This window comes from Tupaia chinensis, unplaced genomic scaffold (genome assembly GCF_000334495.1).
Source record: "Tupaia chinensis unplaced genomic scaffold, TupChi_1.0 Scaffold000688_1, whole genome shotgun sequence".
Lineage (NCBI taxonomy): Eukaryota > Metazoa > Chordata > Mammalia > Scandentia > Tupaiidae > Tupaia > Tupaia belangeri.
The window spans coordinates 3691080-3711590 of NW_006160211.1; the positions used below are offsets into that span (position 1 = coordinate 3691080).

Below are 20511 nucleotides of genomic sequence, written 5' to 3' on the forward strand. Positions count from 1 at the left end.
ATTTGGTATCCCTTGAAAAAAAAAAAAAGATGTAATGGATAGGGGCCGGCAGGTGGTGTGGTGGTTAAGGGCACTGGACTCCCACATGGCCGTTTGAGTCCCAAGTCTAGCAGCTCGCTCTCTCATTTTCTCTCTCTCTCTCTCTTGCTCTCTTACTCTCTTGCTCTGTCCCTCTGGTCAAATTAAAAAATAAGTAAATAAAATAATTCTTAAAAAAAAAAAAAAGGTGTAATGTTTAGTCAACTAGTATTTTCTGAGCGACTTCTATGTGCCTAACACCATTCAAGGTACTATGAGATACCAAAAAAGGAGAGGGGAACTAACATTCATTGAGCACCTCCTCTGCACCAAACTCATGTCAGGCGTATGTGCGTGCATGCCCAAAATCCCGAGAGAAGACTGGAGGAGAAGGGACTGCCATGTGGCCATACCCCCCGGGTGGTGATTTCTCACTTTGTCTCTCCAGCAAGTGCATGCACCCTCTAGCGAAAATCTCTCTCAAAAAAAATAAAGACAAAACAAAAACAAGCAAAAGAGGAACAAGGGCAAGAAAAAAATAATAGTAGTTAATTGACAAAAAAGTGAAAAGCTATTTGCTGATGATAATGTATATAGTAATGTTTGTCTTGACTGACATGCATGGTATTCATGCTGGAAAAAGCAATGTTGTACACCGTAAAGATACGTGATTAAATGTAAATTAAAACTAAACATTTAAAAAAAAAAAAAAAACCCTACCCAATAGGGCCAAGCGAGGGCACGGCAGTAACACAACAGGACCGATGTTGGAAAGGCTTGAGGTCCGCACCCCTGGCCCTCCCAGAGCACACTGGTGCACAGATGCACAGGGCCATGAGCCATGGCTACGAATGGGGGCGGACTGTGGCACGACAACACTGTTGGAAGTGCCCCTCTCTCTCTCTCTCTCTCTCTTTGTCTTTTTTTTTTTTTTCCTCTCTCTCTCTCTCCCTGGCTTGCTCATGGAAGACATCAATAAATAAAGTGTGGAGAAAAAAACTACCTAATAATAATAGTCTAAATAGATTTTGTGACTGAAGTTTCCTTAACACTAGTGTTTTGACCTTAAAAAAAAATCACACTTCCAGCAATAATAATAGAGTAATAAGATTACAGCACATGTTCCCATTTTATGAGCTGTTGACCTCTAGAAATGTAATAGCTGTGATAAGCGTCTACAGAATCCATCTGTGACAGAGACAAATAGTTCACACATATGCACCATAAATTTCCAAACAGATATAAATGTTATGATCAATACAACACAAGTTTTACTTAAAAAGTATTGCTAAATGCATAATGGCTCTGGGCAATTATATTTTCACAATCAATAACACTAAAAATACTGTCATGGGAAGAGATCTTGGAAGCTTTCGACTCTACGAGACCTATACTTGGGGGGCTAGCTTCGTAGTGCAGTGGTTAAGCATGGAGCGAGATCCCACATGGCTGACCTCTGTTAAAGTCATGCTCCAGCAGCTTGAAAAACACACTGTGCACATGTGCACGCATGCCCCTTATTCTGACAGGATGGAGGACTGCGGCATGACCACACCCCACTGGGAAGCGCTCTCTCTCTCTTCCTCTGTCTTTCTCTGTGTCTGGTCAGCTCACCCACCCTCTAACAATATAAAGAGGAAGAGAGTGAGAAAGAGAAATTCATATTTGTAAGGGTTGGAGGCCTCTGTTCTAAAAGATTCTGCTTAGTTTTGTAGATATTATCTGCGTTCAGTGTTTGAATCTGTGTTCATTCAAGTAGTTAAATATGGCAGCTCGTGAGTAAATCTTTGTATGCATGACAGAGAACAGGCCTAGCTATTTGCAATAATCAAATACATATTGTTAAATTAAAATTAAGCACATGAAATAGCAATATCCTCAGCTTACATAAAATTAATATACTAGACCATTATTAAGAGGCCACAAATATACTAGATCAGAACGGACTTCCACAAATAATCACGTTCAATAACCCAAGTATATACCCTGAAGTTATCTCAGATTAGATAACCTTATGATCCTTACAATAACCAGAACTTACGCTAAATGTTATTAACCATTTACAAACTCTCCTGGTTGTCGTATACAGCTTCAGGTCATCACCTTACATTAGTTCACAAAATGATCAAACATGCTGGGCTTTTATGCTGTGATTTATATTTGGTGAAATCAACTGACGGATTCTTGCCCAAACTATGAAATGCTTTACAAGCATTCAAGTGAGATCATATTCTATTCTGAATTGAAAACTACTAATGCTTTTTCATGCAAGTCAATTTCTTTTCCTTTTTTTTTTTTTGGAAAGGTTTTTGCTATAGGGCACGTGCACTCGCCAAAAAGACAGGGAGAGACCAAGAGACAGAAAGTGAGAAATCACCCCCCAGGGGGGATGGCCATGCTGCAATCTCTTCTCCATTCTCCTCTCGGGATCCTGGGCATGCACGCACACGCACCCAGTGTGAGTTTAAGCCACTGGGTCCAGGACTCAAACCACAGTTGACTACATAGGAGTCCAGCGACATAGCCATTACGCTAACTGCTGGTCCCCATGCAAGTCAATTTCTAACCATACACTGATAGAGTAGAAAGGAGACAAATGAGATTTTTTAAATACGCTTATAAATATGATTGTTCAAAGGGACCAGCAGTTAGCGTAATGGCTATGTCGCTGGACTCCCACATAGTCGACCACGGTTCAAGTCCCAGACCCGGTGGCTTAAACTCACGCCGGGCCCATGTGCGTGTGTGCCCAAGGCCCCGAGAGGAGAATGGAGGAGAAGGGATTGCGGCCATATCCCCGGGGGGTGATTTCTCACTTTCTGTCTGTCTCTCTCTGTCTGTCTGGCGAGCGCACGTGCCCTATAGCAAAAAAAAAAAAAAAGACTGTTAAAATCCAAGATCTCTTTTTTAAAGAATTATTTATTTATTTAAATCCATTTGTTATTAGTACTTTTTTAATTTGACCAGAGACAGAGACAGAGAGAAATGGAAAGCAGGAAAGGAGGCCACCAGGTCCGGGACTTGAACCACAGCTGGCCATGTGAGAATCCAGCGCCTTTAACCGCCATGCCACCTGCCAGCCCCCAAGTCCATGATCTTTAACAGAAACTACTTTCTTAAAAAATGGAAATTTCTGAAAATAACATGGTTTCCTGTTTTTCTCTTTTTTTCCTGAAAAGATTCAAAAAATTCTCTGATAGGTAAGGATTCACTACATAAACTTCATAGAACATCAAAGCTGAGTATTTCAATCAAATTAAAATACTGTGTGAAACATTTCTAATCTGCATCATCTAAAAAGAGTGGATGCCAAAACACTCTCCCAAAAACCAGCAAGTAAACTAAAAATAAGGAACATATTGAAAATAGTAGGAAAAAATAAGTCTCATTGCAGCACCTTCCCCCTCACTTCCAAGTTCCTGGAAGCTGTTTGGAAGATTATATAAGCAGTGAGGTATGTATTTGTAGCAAGAACACTTTAAGTAGGCGGTAGATGGGAGGTCAAGAATAACTATTATCTAACAGCCAAAAACTGAGTGTAAAAGTATTTTGTTTGCAAGCTGCATAAAATCAGGTTCTTTCACTATGGAAAGAGAATAAGAAACAGAGGAAGATTGTTACACAGAGGTCTTTGAAAGTTCATGAAAATGTGTAGTAGGAAAAAACTATGCAGGAGACCAGCAGATGGTGTAATGGTTATGTCGCTGGACTCCCACACAGTCAACCATGGTTCAAGTCCTGGACCCAGCAGCTTAATACTCATGCTGGGCATGTGTGCGTGCGTGCCCCAAATTCCAAGAGGAGAATGGAGAAGAAGGGACTGCAGCACGACCATTCCCCGTGGGGGACAGGTGATTTCTCGTTTTCTGTCTCTGTCTCTCTAGTGAGCGTGTATGCCCTGAAAAAAATCTTAAAAAAAAAAAAAAGAAAAGGAAAAAACATGCAGGACCATCAAAATTCTTAACATGAAAATAAATTTGTACTTCAATTCCATTTTTCCATGGATTTTCTGAAGTCTCTCATAAATACTCAAGCCCAGCGGTATTAGGTGATCTGCCTTTACTTACCAGCAGCTTTGTAACAGAGAACACTAGTATAATTTTACTTGAATCCCAAAACAGTCTGGAAATCCACTAAGACTAGGAGCTATCACTTCCTCTAAATGACAAAAACCATTCTCTGCACATAGTAAGCATTTCATAAATATTCCTAGTCATAGTTTATACTTGTAGTATTTTGAGGCAAAAACACACTCAAGATAGTCTTGCCTGAGGCCATATTAGGAGGCAAGACAATGGCTAGACTTGATCTTGTGGGGTACTGGGGCTGTCCTTCCCATGATTACACGCTGGCATTCCTAACCGCTTTTAATTCCCAGTGAATAAGATCAAAACATCTCAGTACACCCTGCCCCCCCCCAAAGAATACCCTTTAATTTAATCAATATAATGTTTTAAATTTAATTTTATTTATTCTTACTGTTTAGTTTTTGTTTTTATTTTCTAATTTGACCAGAGAGAGAGAGAGAGAAAGGGAAAGTGAGAAACACAAGTCACCAGGTTTGCGACTCAAAACTACAGTCAGCCAATTGGGAGTCCAGGCACCTTAACCACCATGCCACCTGCTGGCTCCCTAATCAATACAACTTTGAGGATTCTCTTCAGCAAAAGATAGACTCATGCAGCTACACATGCTCTAGATCCCTCCCCTTTAGTTTATAGCCTTCAATTATTAACTGAGACCATCAAAGTGAAAGCTGTCAGTGAAGTTGTGCAACAATATACAGATTCGGTTATTACTGTGAACATAATGCTAACTAATTTTGTTAGTCCTGTCCATGTTTGCCAGAGAGAGAGGAAGCAACTCCCAATGAGGCAAAGTCATGCTTTAATCCTCTTCCCTCCATTCCTTCTTCCCATCAGGATTTTGGGCACATACACATGCTCCCAGTATGTTTTTCCAGCCACCAGGGCCAGGATGTGAACAGCGGTTTGCCATAGTGAATCTGCCTTTCCATGCATAGCTGGCACTTCACTGCTATGCTACAGGGCCGGCCTTTCAAGGTTTGTTTTGGTTTTGGTGTGTTTTTTTTGAGGAAAACAAACACTGACTCTGATTTTTTTTTTTTTTTTACAATTATGAGCTCTATATCAAGATGTACTATAAGTATAAACACCTGAATTGTATTTATTTTTATTTGACAAATAATAATTGTATGTGTTGACGGGGTACAATGTGATATCTTTTTTTTTTTGAGAGGTTTTTGCTATAGGGTGTGTTAGCTTGCCAACAGACAGAAACAGACAGAAAGATAGAAAGCAAGAAATCTCCGCCCAGGGGGATGGCCACACCGCAATCCCTTCTCCTCCTTTCTCCTCTTGGGATCATGCGCCACGCGCCCAGCGTGAGTTTAAGCCACCATGTCCAGGACTCAAACCGCAGTCGACTACATGGGAGTTCAGTGACATAGCCATTACACTAACTGCTGATCCCCGATGTGATATCTTGATAAATGTTTATACTATGGATGTTTATGTCAAGCTAATTAAATCCAATACTTTGTATACTTATCTTTTTGTGGTAAAAACATTTAAAAAATCTATCCTTTTAGTAATATAAAAATATACAATGAATTATTATGTATTACACTCTCTTTTCTTTATAATAGATTCTGAAAGTGTATTCCTTCTAACCGAAACTTTGTAGTCTATGATCAACATTTCAGACTGCTCTTCTCTCCCCAGTCTCTGATAAAGATCAATCTACTCTCTGCTTCTATGAGTAATACATGGGTTTATATTCATACCTGCATAAGTGTTAACCAGTTTGTACATAATGATTAAGTACAAAATAATTACCTTTAGTTTGTGTGCTTCTTTTTTATCCCCAGCAAAAAATGAATTTTCATCAAAATGCAAAGGAAATGACCTGCATTTTAAAAGAAAGAGTATCTATTTTCATGTATTATAAATACTAAATGTCCTAATACAACATTTTAGTACTTGATGATAAATAATATAATTAAAATAATAGAAAACATATAAAAACCAATATCCTGATGCCCCCAAACAAATTCTTATCCTCAAATCTAAATGCCACTTCCAATATAGAACCTAAGTTTGTTACCAACCCCAATCTGTTAAACTAAATATGAAAATAATCAATGTCGGGACCAGTAGATGGCATAATGGTTATGTCGCTAGACTCCCAAATGGCCAACTATAGTTCAGGTCCTGGATCTGGAGGCCTGAAACTCACACCAGGTGCATATGCATGTGTGCCCTGAATCCCACAAGGAGAATGGAGAAGTGATTAGCAGCATGGTGGCGATTTCTCACTTTCTGTCTGTCTCTCTCTCTTTCTGTCACTCCAGCGAGCACATGCACTCTATAGTAAAAATCTCTCTAAAATTAATTAATGAATTTTAAAAAGAAAATGCCAGTATCAAGTACCAAGACTCTTTAAACTGAAAATGTGCTCTTTGTAGGGAACCAGCAGTTAGCGTAATGGCTATGTCGCTGGACTCCCACGTAGTCGACCGCGGTTCGCATCCCGAACCCGGTGGCTTAAAACTCATGCCGGGCGCGTGTGCGTGCATGCCCAAGATCCCGAGAGGAGAATGGAGGAGAAGGGATTGCGGCGTGACCATCCCCCCGGGGGTGATTTCTCGCTTTCTGTCTATGTCTCTCTCTGTCTGTCTGTCTGGCGAGCGCACGCGCCCTATAGTGAAAAAAAAACCTCTCAAAAAAAAAAATGTGCTTTTTGTAGTACTCAAGTGAAAACAAAAGAGAAAAACAAAATTTAAGTCTAAAAGACTTATCAGCAGAATTGGCCTTTAATTATTTTTTAAATAGTGTTTCTTTCTGGGACCAGCAGATTGAGTAATGGTTACGTTGCTGGACTCCCATGCAGTCAAATGAAGCTCAAGTCCCAGACCCAGCAGCTTAGAAAACTCATGCTGGGTGCATGTGCGTGTGTGCCCAAAATCCCAAGGGGAGAATGAAGGAGAAGGGATTGCAGCATGGACATACCCCCTTGGGAGTGATTTACTGCTTTCTGTATCTCTATCACTCTCTGTCTCTCTGGTGAGTGCATGCACCGTATAGCAAAAATCTCTCTAAAAGAAAAAAGATAGTGTTTCTTTCTATACATGAATATTTAAGAATTTGATTCTGTATACCACTTATTACTCTTCTATTAATATAAGTTGTAATATATCATTTACTTGATTTCATGAAGTATTTCCAGAAGTAGCTTTTTGTTTTCTGCATCCTGAATTTTATTTCCAGTGAAGAGCTGAAAATCTGGCCGCTCAAAGAATGGTAACACTTTAGATAAAGCCCTTAATTCGATTAAGTAGAGAAAATACAAGTTCTTAAGTCTTCGTGGACCTTCTCCTTCAGTCAAAATGCCATCAAACCGCTGTTGAAATTCTGTGATGTTGTGCCCCCATTTCTGTTCCAACCAGGTATCTGAGAAGAAAGAATTAAATCTTAAAAACTAAATTTTAGATGGCATAATGGTTACGTTGCTGGACTCCCACATAGTTGACCACGGTTCGAGTCCTGGACCCAGTGGCTTAAAACTCATGTCAGGTGTATGTGTGTGTGTGTGTGTGTGTGTGTGTGTGTGTGTGCGCGCGCGCGTGTGTGTGTGTGTGTGTGTGTGTGTGTGCCCAAAATCCTGAAAGGACTGGAGGAGAAGGGATTGCTGTGTGACCAAACCTGCCCTCTAGAGGTGATTTCTCACTTTCTATCTCTCCGGCACGCACACAGGCCCAATAGCAAATCTCTCTCTAAAAATTGTTTTTAAAAAAACTAAAGTTTATCATTAATTTTAATTACATTATTTTATTTATGCCTACAGAAGTTAATTTCATTTTGTATTCTAAAACATATTGGGTCGGGTCCAGCAGTTAGCGTAATGGCTGTGTCTCTGGACTCCTACATAGTTGAACGCAGTTCAAGTCCTGGACCGGGCGACTTAAACTCACACCGGGTGCGTGTGCATGCGTGCCCAAGATCCCAAGAGGAGAATGGAGGAGAAGGGATGGAGGCGTGGCCATCTCCCCTGGGGGGTGATTTCTCGCTTTCTATCTCTCTGTCTCTCTCTGTCTTTCTGGCGAACCCACACACCCTATAGAGAAAACCTCTCAAAAAAAAAACAAAAAAACATATTGGGTCATCGGAAAAGTCATGACCTATTTTTTCCTGTTTTTCTATGCAAAAATCCATTGTGACTTTTCCAATGACCCAATATAATAAATACCAAGAAAACTTTTCCATAGTTTAGCCTTTAAAAGTTCTATATTAATATTCTATCTTTTTTTTTTTTTTTAGGTTTTCACTATAGGTCATGTGCACTTGTTGGAGAGGCAGAAAGAGACAGTGAGAGGGAAAGTAAGAAATCAACCCCCAAGGGGATGACCACACCACAATCCCTCCTCCTCCACTCTCCTCCTGGGATTCTGGGCATGCATGCACAAGTACTCATCCTGATTTTCAAGCCACCAGGCCCAGGGCTTGAACCGCAGTTGGACATATGGGAGTCCAGTGCCTTAACCATCATGCCACCTGCTGGTTCCTAATATTTCATAACCCAACCCAAAGTAAAATGAAATCAATGTTTTATGGAAAAGTTCTAACAAACAACAAACTTCTGAATATAAACATATTCATGAAAGCAAAATACACAATTTAAAAATTGCTATCTATGATGAGCACAATATACTCCTTGGAAAAAAGAGTACAATGAAATGTACTATATGAAATTACTATATTAAAATGACTGTATGACTATATGGAATTACTAATGATTTAAAGCACTGTGTAAAATCAAAACTACTGTATTTTATTTCTAAGAAGTAAGAGATATTTTGGGAGCCAGTAGGTGGCATAGTGGTTAAGGCACTGGACTACATGGCTGGCCATGGTTCAAGTCCTGGACCTGGCAGCTTACTTCTCACTTTCCCTTTCTCTTCCCTCTCTGGTTAAATTTTAAAAAATAACAAATAAAATTAAATAAATAATTCTTTTTAAAAAAAAAGAAAAAGAGATATTTTAATTCAAGAAAAAACACACTGCTGATAAAAATCAACCATGGTCTTATTTTTTCAATAGCACCTTTAAAGCATAAACAATAACAGGAAATGCATTTACCCATTAAAATTCCAGGCCTGACTCTGGCACATAAATACAAAGATTCCAGTACAATAATATCTAGCAAATAACAAGCTATGCTCTTAGGAGGTATTTTAATTCCCACAACAAAATAATATTTGTGATGTATAGTATGTGGGGGTAACTTCTTAAAAGATGAGGAGAACTGAGAACATGTTAAACCATTCTATTATACCCACAGATCCCATATTCCTGATTATCACCATTTAAGAATGGAATTTTAAGGACCAGCAGATGGTGTGGCTGGACTCCCACCTGGCCAGCTGCAGTTTGAGTCCCAGACCTAGTAGCTTGCTTTCTCACCTGGTAGCTTGCTTTCTCATCCCCGCCGCCCTCTGGTCAAATTAAAAAATAATAAATAAAATTAATTCTTTAAAAAAAAATAAAAGAATGGGGATCAACAGTTAGCATAATGGCTACGTCGCTGAACTCCCATGTGGTCGACCGCGGTTCAAGTCCTGGACCCGGTGGCTTAAACTCACGTCCAATACCTGTGCATGCATGCCCAAGATCCTGAGAAGAGAATGGAGGAGAAGGGATTGTGGCATGGCCATCCCCCTGGAGGGTAATTTTTCGCATTCTATCTCTCTGTTTCTCTCTTTGTCTTTCTGGAGAGCACACGCACCCTTTAGCAAAAATCTCTCCAGAAAATAAAATAAAAATAAAAGAATGGATTTTTACTTTTTTTTATATAATATGTCCATCTTTTCCCATTTGGGGAAATACCAAGAAAACTTTTTTGTAAGAGAGATTTTGCTATAGGGTGGTACACTCGCTGGAAAGACAGACAGAGACAGAGAAACAGAAAGCAAGAAATCACCCCATTGTGGGGATGGCCATGTTGCAATCCCGTCTCCTCTATTCTTCTCTCAGGATCTTAGATATGCATGCACACATGCCCAGCCTTTCAAGCTGCTGGATCGGGGACTCGAACCACGGTCAGCCATGTGGGAGTTGAGCAACACAACCATTACGCCATCTGCTGGTCCCCAAGAAAACATTTAAGTTTATTTCTTTCATGAGAGAAAGAGGGAGGGGGAGAAAAAACAAGCACTCTAAACATGGTCTCACACCACAATCCCCATCAGTGTCCCAGCCACTAGAATCATGGACACGCCTGCCCATGTGTACGAGCACATCAAGGAGCCAAATCTGTGACCTCCCAACTTCACTTGGGCAGCATATCACCACTGAAACACCAAGACAGCCAGGAAAACTTTATGAGTCTCTGAAACTCAGTGTGGTACAGCGAATGAAAGTGAACGGCACATACCTTGCAAAAGATATCTTGCACTCAAATGCACATTAATGCTTGCATGGAGGCCAGATATAAGTCTGTAGAATGCTCTTTTTTCTACACAGAGACCTAAAACAAGTCAGTAATTTGGAAATAAAATGTCATATGTGAATCTTGTATAGAAACTTAATTTCGTATCTCTTTTAAAATGAGAACAAAAGATCATTTGAATTTGTTTTAACATTTCTAATTACCTTCTAGCCAACTGTAAAAAGCGTTTTCTGAAAAAAGAAAGAAAAATAAGTCACAAGGTTGGAAAAGTGCCAAAATACAGGTTTTTAAAAGTTTTAAACCATGATAGCAAATGTGCGCCAAACAGTGATATAAAGATCTTTTAGCCTTGGGAACCAGCAGTTAGCGTAATGGCTATGTCGCTGGACTCCCACGTAGTTGACCGCGGTTCGCGTCCCGGACCCGGTGGCTTAAAACTCACGCCGGGCGTGTGTGCGTGCATGCCCAAGATCCCGAGAGGAGAATGGAGGAGAAGGGATTGCGGCGTGACCATCCCCCCTGGGGGGTGATTTCTCGCTTTCTGTCTCTATGTCTCTCTCTGTCTGTCTGGCGAGCGTACGCGCCCTATAGTGAAAATCTCTCTCAAAAAAAAAAAAAAAAAAAAAAAGATCTTTTAGCCTAGAGGCTATGTCCTGCTATGGATTCAGTCAAGGACTGCTCCCCTAAGCTCAGTTTTTACAAAGCTCTACCAATGCCTTAGCTTGCTCCAGTCTTACAACTTTCTAGACTGAGCGTCTTAGGGTTTTTTAAAGAATTATTTATTTTTTTAATGTATGTATGTATGTATATATGTGCCATAGAGCACATGCATTCACCAGAAAAAGAGAGAGAGGGAAAATGAGGAAGCAAGCCAACAGGTCTGGAACTCAAACCGTGGTTCCCCATGTGGGAGTTCAGTATCTTAACCACCACACCACCTGCTGGCCCTAACCAAGTGCTTTAAATTAGGTCAAAATACAGAATGTTAATAGTAGATCAATCAAAATGTGTAAATGAATAACAATGCATGCCATAAAAATTAAGGACTAGTTATTTGCTTTTTAAGTTAAAAAATAAATAAAAATTATAAATAATATTAGAGGTATAATATTTGCATATAGCTGATAGTATTACAAGTCATTCACTATTCCAAAAGAGCAATTCTTGGAAATGGTACAAAAATCAAATGTCATTTATATTCTATTACCTAATAAGATCACTGTTAATATACTTGGTTAGCTGTGGTTATTCTGTTTTTAGAACTATGCTCTAAATGGGACCCACGGATGGTGTAATGGCTATATCGCTGGACTCCCATGTAGCCAACTGTGGTTCGAGTCCCAGATCCGGTGGCTTAAACTCACACCAGGCATGTGTGCATGTGTGCCCAAGATCCTAAGAGGAGAAGGGATTGTTGAGTGGCCATCCCCTCTGGGGAGTGATTTCTCTCCTTCTGTCTCTCTGTCTCCCTCTGTCTTTCTGGCGAGTGTATGCGCCCTACAGCAAAACCTCTCCAAAAAAAAAAAGAACTATGCTCTGAAGAAATAACTCAAGGCACCAGCAGATGGCAGATGGCATAATGCTTACATCACTGGACTCCCACATGGCCATCCGTGGTTCAAGTCCCAGACCCAGTGGCTTAAACTCACTCCAGGCACATGTGCTTATGTGCCCAAAATCCCAAGAGGAGAATGGAGGAGAAGAGGTTACACTGTGGCCCAAGAGGAGAATGGAGGAGAAGGGGTTACGCTGTGGCTGTCTCTCCAATAAGCGCACACACCCTATAGCAAAAATCTCTCTTAAAATAAAAAAAAAGGAAGTAAAGAAAAAAATAATCTCATTGCTAAGCAGTTTATCTTCCAAAGAGTATAGTTCTGACTAAGCATTTTACCTAGCTGCTATAGTTACTATAAGATAAAATACAGTTATTAAAAAGCAATGTTAGGGCCAGCAGGTAGCATGGAGGTTAAGGTAGCTGGATTCCACATAGCCAACCTCACGGTCGGAGTCCCAGAATATGCCAGGTGCATGTGCTTGTGTGCCCAAAATCCTGAGAGGAGAATGGAGGAGAGGGAATTGCAGTATGGCCATCCCCCATAAGGGGTGATTTCTCACTTTGCTCTCTCCCCCCACCTGCTTCAGTGAGCACATGTGCGCTATATCAAAAACTCAAAAAAAAGAAAAGAAAAATATTATCAGACTTTAGTATTCTACATAATGCAAAGGCAGTTCATAAACAGTGCATTCAGTGTTCAGAACATAAGAGGATCTTGAAGAAGAGAATAATGATATGTCTCATTTTAGCAACTTCATCTAGATAGACTAAAGCTAAGGAATGATTAAGTCTTTTCACATTGGTAAGCTGTGAAACACATTGGAATAGTGAAATGACAAGTCACGGAAGTAGCAGTTAGCAAAATAGCTATGTTGCTGGACTCTCATGTAGTCGACTGCGGTTCGAGTCTCAGACCCAGTGGCTTAAACTCACACCAGGTGTGTGTGTGTGTGTGTGTGTGTGCGTGCCCAAGATCCCAAGAGAAGAATGGAGGAAAAGGGATTGCAGCATGGCCATCCCCCCTGGGGTGTGATTTTTCGCTTTCTGTCTCTCTGTCTCTCTCTTTCTGGCAAGCACATATGCCCTATAGCAAAAACCTGTCCAAAAAAAAAAGAATAACAAGTCATGGGCCAGCAGGTGGTGTGGTGCTTGGGGTACTGGACTCCCATGTGGGCAACCACGGTTCAAGTTCCAGACTTGGTGGCTTGTTTTCACTTTCCCTCTCTGTCTCTTGTGAGTGCATGTACCATGTAATAAATTAAAAACTAAAAACAATAAATAAAATTAAATGAATAATTTAAACAAAGGCATAACAAGTCATTTCAATCTCACCCGTAAAGTAAAAAATGCAAAGTAAACCTAAAATATTTTAACAATTTTTAACATTACTATTAACTTAGTCTGGGCAATGATACCTGCACCCAAGAATCTGCTAAAGCTTTAAGAGCCAGCTCTAGGATCAGTACTCATCCTGTCTAGAACCTTCCTGTATGAGACCTCTCAGATCTAGAGTTCGATCAGTAAAGCAGGGAGGAAGTTGTCCTTGCGATATCCCCACCTTCTACCTTCCGTGGGAAATGCAAATGAACTGCCTGACGCTAAGCCTCAACACAGTCATTTTCCCTTAACCTCTGCCTCCACCTCCAGAATTTTAGACAGATAAAAAAAATTAAGTTCTCAGACGTGGGAAGAATCAGTAGCTTGCCATAATAAACATCTGAATGCACAGGTAAATTCATAAATCTGATGGATGACAAAAAAGTTACACTTACCTTTACTTTTCCCTGAAAAACAAAACAAAACAGAAGTTCATTATAATGAACACCTCCCAGGTGTCCCTTTTATAATGCTACACTTTCATGAAAATAGGCATTTTTAATCACGGTTAGTTTCAATCTTTCAGTTCATCCACACGAGGAAAATGGGAGTCAGACACCCTTCACTGCAACTCGCCAACGCCTGAGCCAGCTAGCCAGCATTACCTCAGGAGCACGCAGAGAGCAGTTTCAGCTCACCTACGATTTAATATAGGCTGACGGGAGAGAAATACCTAGACCATCATCTGAGAATACTCTGAAATATCTTAAGGACTTAGATTTATTTGCCTGGTAGAGCTTTTTTTCCACATTTATTTATTCTAGAGCTATAACATAGTTTCTGGTAAGGTTTGTATTATTGCTTTGAAACCTCCAGTTGGCATTAAAAGATTTAATCATAGTCAGAAATATTTTCAAAGACTATCAATACGATTCAAATTATACATGGTGTAGCAATTTGTATGGTGCTCACTTATTTACTATTAAAAACTTGTCTTCATTTTGCCCACTTCTCTTTAATGCCAACATTGATTACACAGTAATATACTCAATGCAAATAGATACTTAAAAAAAGAGACACATAACTCCCACCCCAATATAAACACTATGTACATTTTTATAAATGTCGTTTTTCTTTGTGTTTTATAGATATTTAGTGATTATATTAATTATCTTATAAAGAATTAATTTATTTAACTTTATTTATTTATTTATTTATTTATTTATTTTTAATTTGACCAGAGAAGGAGAGCGAGAGAGAGAGCAAGAAAGCAAGCAGCCAGGTCCGGGACTCAAACCATGGTTAGTCATGTGGGAGTGCTCTTAACCACAACACCACCTGCTAACCCCTTAATTATGTTTTTTTTTTTAATTTCTTTATTTTTTGGAGAGGTTTTTGCTGTAGGGCATGTGCGCTCGCCAGAAAGACAGAGAGAGACAGAGAGAAAGCGAGAAATCACCTCCCAGGGAGGATAGCCACGTCATGATCCCTTCTCCTCCATTCTCTTCTCGGGATCTTGGGCTCTTTGGGCACGCATGCACACGTGCCCGGCATGAGTTCAAGCCACCGGGTCTGGGACTTGAACAGCAGGCGACATCATGGGAGTCCAGCGACATAGCCATTCTGCCAAGTGCTGGTCCCAATTAGGCTTTTTTTTTTTTAATAAAAAATATAATGTACATATTGTTTTGATACCTGCTTCTTTTCCCCAATGTTCTGGTCAATTTTGCTTTACATCAGCACAAATTTACAACATTTATAATGGCTGTATTTTATTATGTGACTATAATACAAGTCATTTAACTAGTTCCCTAATGATAAAAACTTAAATTGTTCCTATTCATCTTTCAGGTAAGTGAGGGTGGTTAATTAATTTATCGCATCATAATGCAAGTTCATAGTGAAGAACCTCTTGCCCAAGATTTTTGCATTTCATTTGATGTTAAATCGAAGCTTCCACTGAATCACAACGTAACTCACTAAAAGCACAAAAGCCTAATTTAAAGATGGTCTTTCATCCCTCATCTGGGGAAGCACATCTGCCAGCATTTAGGGGATGATGCTCTCATCACTTCCCAGGAAGAACTCTGTATTTATTGACTATATGAGATCAGCATCTTTTAAATAAAATTTAAAGTGAAAACTTTACACATTTTGCTAAAAGCACATCAAAGATTTTATCAGTAAACACATATCTGAAGATAACATAGACAAATATTTTCTAGGAAAAAAAGTCTTGAAATCATACACCGAAACTGTTTATTCAACAAGCCATTCTACCTGGTATAGACGGGACAGGATTTGTGGATTTCAACGTTACATTTCCCCGGCACCTATACAGTGCCTAGCACATAATAAATGGCATATAATAATTTGTTGAAAGAACAACTGATGGGGCAGGCAGGTGGCATGGTGGTCAAGAGCGCTGGACTCCCACATGGCTGACCGCACACAGTTCAAGTCCTGGACCTGGTGCCTCGCTTTCTGACTTTCCTTCTCTCTCTCTGTCCCTCTCTGGTCAAATTAAAATAAATAAATAAAAATAGTTAAATAAAATAATTCTCAAAAAAGAATTGATTTTCACTATTTCACTTAGCCACACCAAGACAATTCATAGAGGAAAGAATTTTCATTAATCAGTTATCTAACTAACTACTCCATCTGTTGTGTCAGGTAACATATTAAGAACTGAAATGGGGGACCAGCAGATAGCATAATGGTTTCATTGCTGGACTCCGACATAGTCAACTATGGTTTGAGTCCCAGACCCAGTGGCTTGAAACTCACACCAGAGGGCCAGCAGGTAGCATGGGTTAGAGGCACTGTTCTCCCACATGGTTGACAGTGGTTAGAATCATGGACCTGGTGGCTTGCTTTCTCACTTTCCCTCTCGCTCTTTCTCTGTCTCTCTCTCTCTGATCAAACTGAAATAATAATAATGATAATAATTAAATTAAATAATTCTTTAAAAAAAAAAAAAAAGAAAAGAAAAACTCAAGCCAGGGGTCAGGAAGTGGCATGGTGGTTAAAGGCGCTGGACTCCCACATGGCCGACCACGGTTCAAGTCTCGGACCTGGTGGCTTGCTTTCTCACTTCCTCTCTCTCTCTCTGTCTCTCTCTGATCAAACTGGAAAATAATAATGATAATAATAATAAATAAAGTTAAAATTTAAAAAAAAATAAAAAACTCAAGCCAGGCATGTGTGTGTGTCTGTGTGTGTGTGTGCCCAAAGTCCCGAGAGGACCATGAAGGATAAGGGATTATGGTGTAGCCATGCCCACTGGGTGGTGATTTCTCACTCCCTCTGTCTCTATAGCAAAATCTCTCTCAAAAAATATAAAAACCGAAAAAAAAAGAGCTAAAATGGAGCCAGCAGGTGGCATGGTGGTTAAGTAACTGGACTCCCACATAGTTAACCACAGTTCAAATCCCAGACCTGGCGGCTTGCTTTCTCACTCTCCCTTCAACCCCCATCTCTCACTGGTAAATCCATGTGCCCAGAAGCAAATTTTAAAATAATAATAATAATAATAAATAAATTTTCTTTTAATTTTAAAAAAAGAGCTAAAACAGATAAATGCTCCAAAATATGCCCAAAGTACTAGGGCAGATCAACAGACATACAAAAAATAATAAAGTAACATTTCACCATGAAAAAGGCTGTAAGTGGGAAACAAAACATGGCTTAAGATTACTTCATGAGGCGGGAAAGATTACTTCCACTTAGGAGGACTAGGGAAAAGGTAGTGTTTTGGCCAGATCTTGTGTATAAGTAGCAAATGAAACTGTTAATGAGATAAAAAGGGCATGTGAATTGGAATCAGACTCCCAATATATGTCATAATTTCAAGTTATGGGAAAAATTGGGGGGAGATTTTTGTATATTTATTGATCTGAAAGATGGGCAAAAATGAAAAAACTGAACACATACAGTAGTGTGTCTGCAAAAATGCCTAGAAGAAACAATAAATATCCTCATTTTCATTCTCTCACAGTCTAACACCACAAACTTAATTACAGAAATGCTCAGTACTCAAGCCTATTTTAAACACCAATCTCTGCAAAAGTAAGGCATACCTTCTACAGAGATAATGGATTAAGACCTGAACTGTTCTCCCGTTTATCCTGCCTGCCTCTTCCTTCTAACCAAAATAACGTAACAACGCAAGTAACTCACCTTGACCAGAAGCCAAAGGATTTAAAGGTCTCTTAATTGTCTGCGGCCTAGAAACAAAAGAATTAAAAGTGTAAAACGTATAAATATGTTACTAATTATGAAAGTAAAGTGATATTATCTCAGAAAGTTACTTAATGATTATATCCCAAATCAAACTATTTTATGAGATTATCAAATGTTTAGTTTTCTCTAATTGCTTTAAGGGAGGGAGGCTGTGTTTGTTTTAGTGCTAATAGTTCCTGACCGTTTCCCACTGTAGCAACCAGTATGTCATTTCTTAATCACTTCTTTTTTATTAAAGAATTACTTTATTTAACTTTATTTATTTATTAATTTTAATTTGACCAGAGAGGGACAGAGCAAGAGAGAGAGAGGAGGGAGAAAAGTGAGAAAGCAAGCCACCAGGTCCAGAACTTGAACCACAGTCATCACATGGGAGTTCAGCACCCCCATCACCACACCATCTGTTGGCCCCCCAATCACATCTTTAAATACTAGAAGAAAAAATATGAGTCAAGCTCTTCTAGAGTCATTAATATGCATATATATACCAGTATATATATATATGTGTGTGTGTGTGTGTATATATGTGTGTGTGTGTGTATATATATGAATATGAATGAGGAGGGAACAAAGTACACACCTAACTGAAAGACAAGCAAGCAAAAAATATAAAAACCCAATATAAGAATTAAAATTTTAAATTAAAGAAAAAAAACTGTTTAGATAGATAACTTTTCCATATGGTAATCTTAGAAATGGTGGTTTTCCTAGTCATCATCAAGTTTATTATGATTTAAATAAAAGTGTTTAGTTTTGTTCTGTGCCATACAGTGTGTGAGCTCACTGGAGAGAGACAGAGAGAAAGTGAGAAACATGAGAATCACCTCCCACTGGGGATCGCCACGTCGCAGTCCCTTCTCCTCCATTCTCCTCTCAGGATTTTGGACTCATACACTCATGCACCCAGTGTGATTTTCAGGCCACTGGGTCCAAGAGTGGACCCACAGATTTGGCCATATGGAATCCAATGTCTTAACAACCAGGCCACCTATTAGTCCCTAAATGAAAGGTTTTTTTTTTTGGAGAGGTTTTTTCACTATAGGGTGCGTGCGCTCGCCAGACAGAGAGAGACAGAGAGACAGAAAGCGAGAAATCACTCCCCAGGGAGGATGGTCACGCCACAATCCCTTCTCTTGGGCACGTACGCACACGTGCCCAGCGTGAGTTTTAAGCCACTGGGTCCGGGACGTGAACCGCGGTTGACTACGTGGGAGTCCAGCGACATAGCCATTACGCTAACTGCTGTTTCCCCCTAAATGAAAGTTTTTTTAATAGGAATAAATAGCCAGAAGTTTTCTACAGAATTAATATATCACAAAGTGCTTTAAAATCCAAAAATAGGGACCAGCAGATGGCGTAATGGTTACATCGCTGGACTCCCATATAGTCGATTGCGGTTTGAGTCCAGGACCCAGCAGCTTAAAACTCACACCGGGGGACCAGCAGTTGGAGTAACCGCTGTGTCACTGGACTCCCATGTAGTCGACCGCAATTCGAGTCCCAGACCCAGTGGCTTCAACTCACGCCGGGCACGTGTGCATGCGTGCCCAAGATCCTGAGAGGAGAATGGAGGAGAAGGGATTGCAGCATGGCCATCCCCGCCGGGGGGGTGATTTCTCACTTTCTATCTCTCTGTCTCTGTCGTTCTGGAGAGCACACAGGCCTTATCGCAAAAATCTTTTCAAAAAAAAAAACACACTGAGATGAGGACCAGCAGTTGGCATAATGGCTATGTCGCTGGACTCCCATGTAGTCGACCACAGCTCAAGTCCCAGATCCAGTGGCTTAAACTCACAACGGGTGCGTGCATACATGCCCAAGATCCCAAGAGAAGAATGGAGGAGAAGGGATTGTGGCGTGGCCATTCCCACTGGGGGATGATTTCTCACTTTCTTCTCTCTGTCTCTGTCTTTCTGGCATGCCCTAAAGCAAAAAAAAAAAAAAAAAAAGAAAACCCTCAAAAAAAAAAATACTCACACTGGGCCCATGTGCATGTGTGTCCAAAATCCTGAGAGGAGAATGGAAGAGAAGGGATTGCGATGTGACCATTCCCCCAGAAGATTTCTTACTTTCTGTCTCTGTCTCTGTTACTCCAGCAAATGTACACATCCTATAGCAAAAATCTCTCTCTCTAAAAAAACCCCAAACTAAATATGCATTAATATTATTAGTAAAGCGTAGGGATTGTTTTAATATGCATAATTTACATTTTTAAATGTGTGCAACTTCTGACATTTTAAGAACAAAACATGTAAATTATATTTTAACATAGTCAATATAATTAGTATGTCATATATTGATATTTTTAGAAATATTACAGAAATCATCATATGAATTAGAAACTAACTATAAAGTTATAGTTATAAATCTAACAAATGTTTCATGGACACTTCTAGTTCACATTAAAAATAACAACGAAAAAAAAACACTTTAAAGTAAAACTTCCCAATAATAGTCAAGAGAGGGACCAGCAGTTAGCGTAATGGCTATGTCACTGGACTCCCACGTAGTCAACCACGGTTCGCATCCCGGACCTGGTGGCTTAAACTCGTGCCGGGCACGTGTGTGTACATGCCCAAGATCCCAAGAAGAGAATGGAGGAGAAGGGATTGTGGCGTGGCCATCCCCCCTGGGGGGTGATTTCTCACTTTCTATCTCTCTGTCTCTCCCTCTGTGTCTGGTGAGTGCACGCACCCTATAGCAAAAAAAGAACCTCTAAAACATAAATAAATAAATAAATAGTCAAGAAAATATAAATGAAACACATGGCAGAAGTAAATAATGAAAACTCCCTCCTTTCCAAACTAGAGAAATTCTTCAAGTCAAAAAAAGAAAGTCTGACATTTTACTAATGTAAGCATAACTGCTGATGTCATGCTTATTATTTGACTTATGAAAAGTAAAATTCAGGG

General features: G+C 39.7%; 1 protein-coding gene across 3 annotated transcripts in view; it reads right to left on the reverse strand.

Moving 5' to 3' along the window:
* ERO1A (endoplasmic reticulum oxidoreductase 1 alpha) overlaps positions 1–20511 on the reverse strand; it is a gene marked incomplete at its 5' end in the record, with an annotated part of 67738 nt that overhangs the window by 8552 nt on the left and 38675 nt on the right. For all 3 annotated transcript variants that reach the window (XM_027776623.1, XM_027776622.1, XM_027776624.1), the window contains 6 exon segments: positions 5877–5946; positions 7244–7490; positions 10471–10563; positions 10689–10715; positions 13813–13824; positions 17537–17583. In XM_027776623.1, coding sequence (XP_027632424.1) covers positions 5877–5946; positions 7244–7490; positions 10471–10563; positions 10689–10715; positions 13813–13824; positions 17537–17583 — 496 coding nt within the window.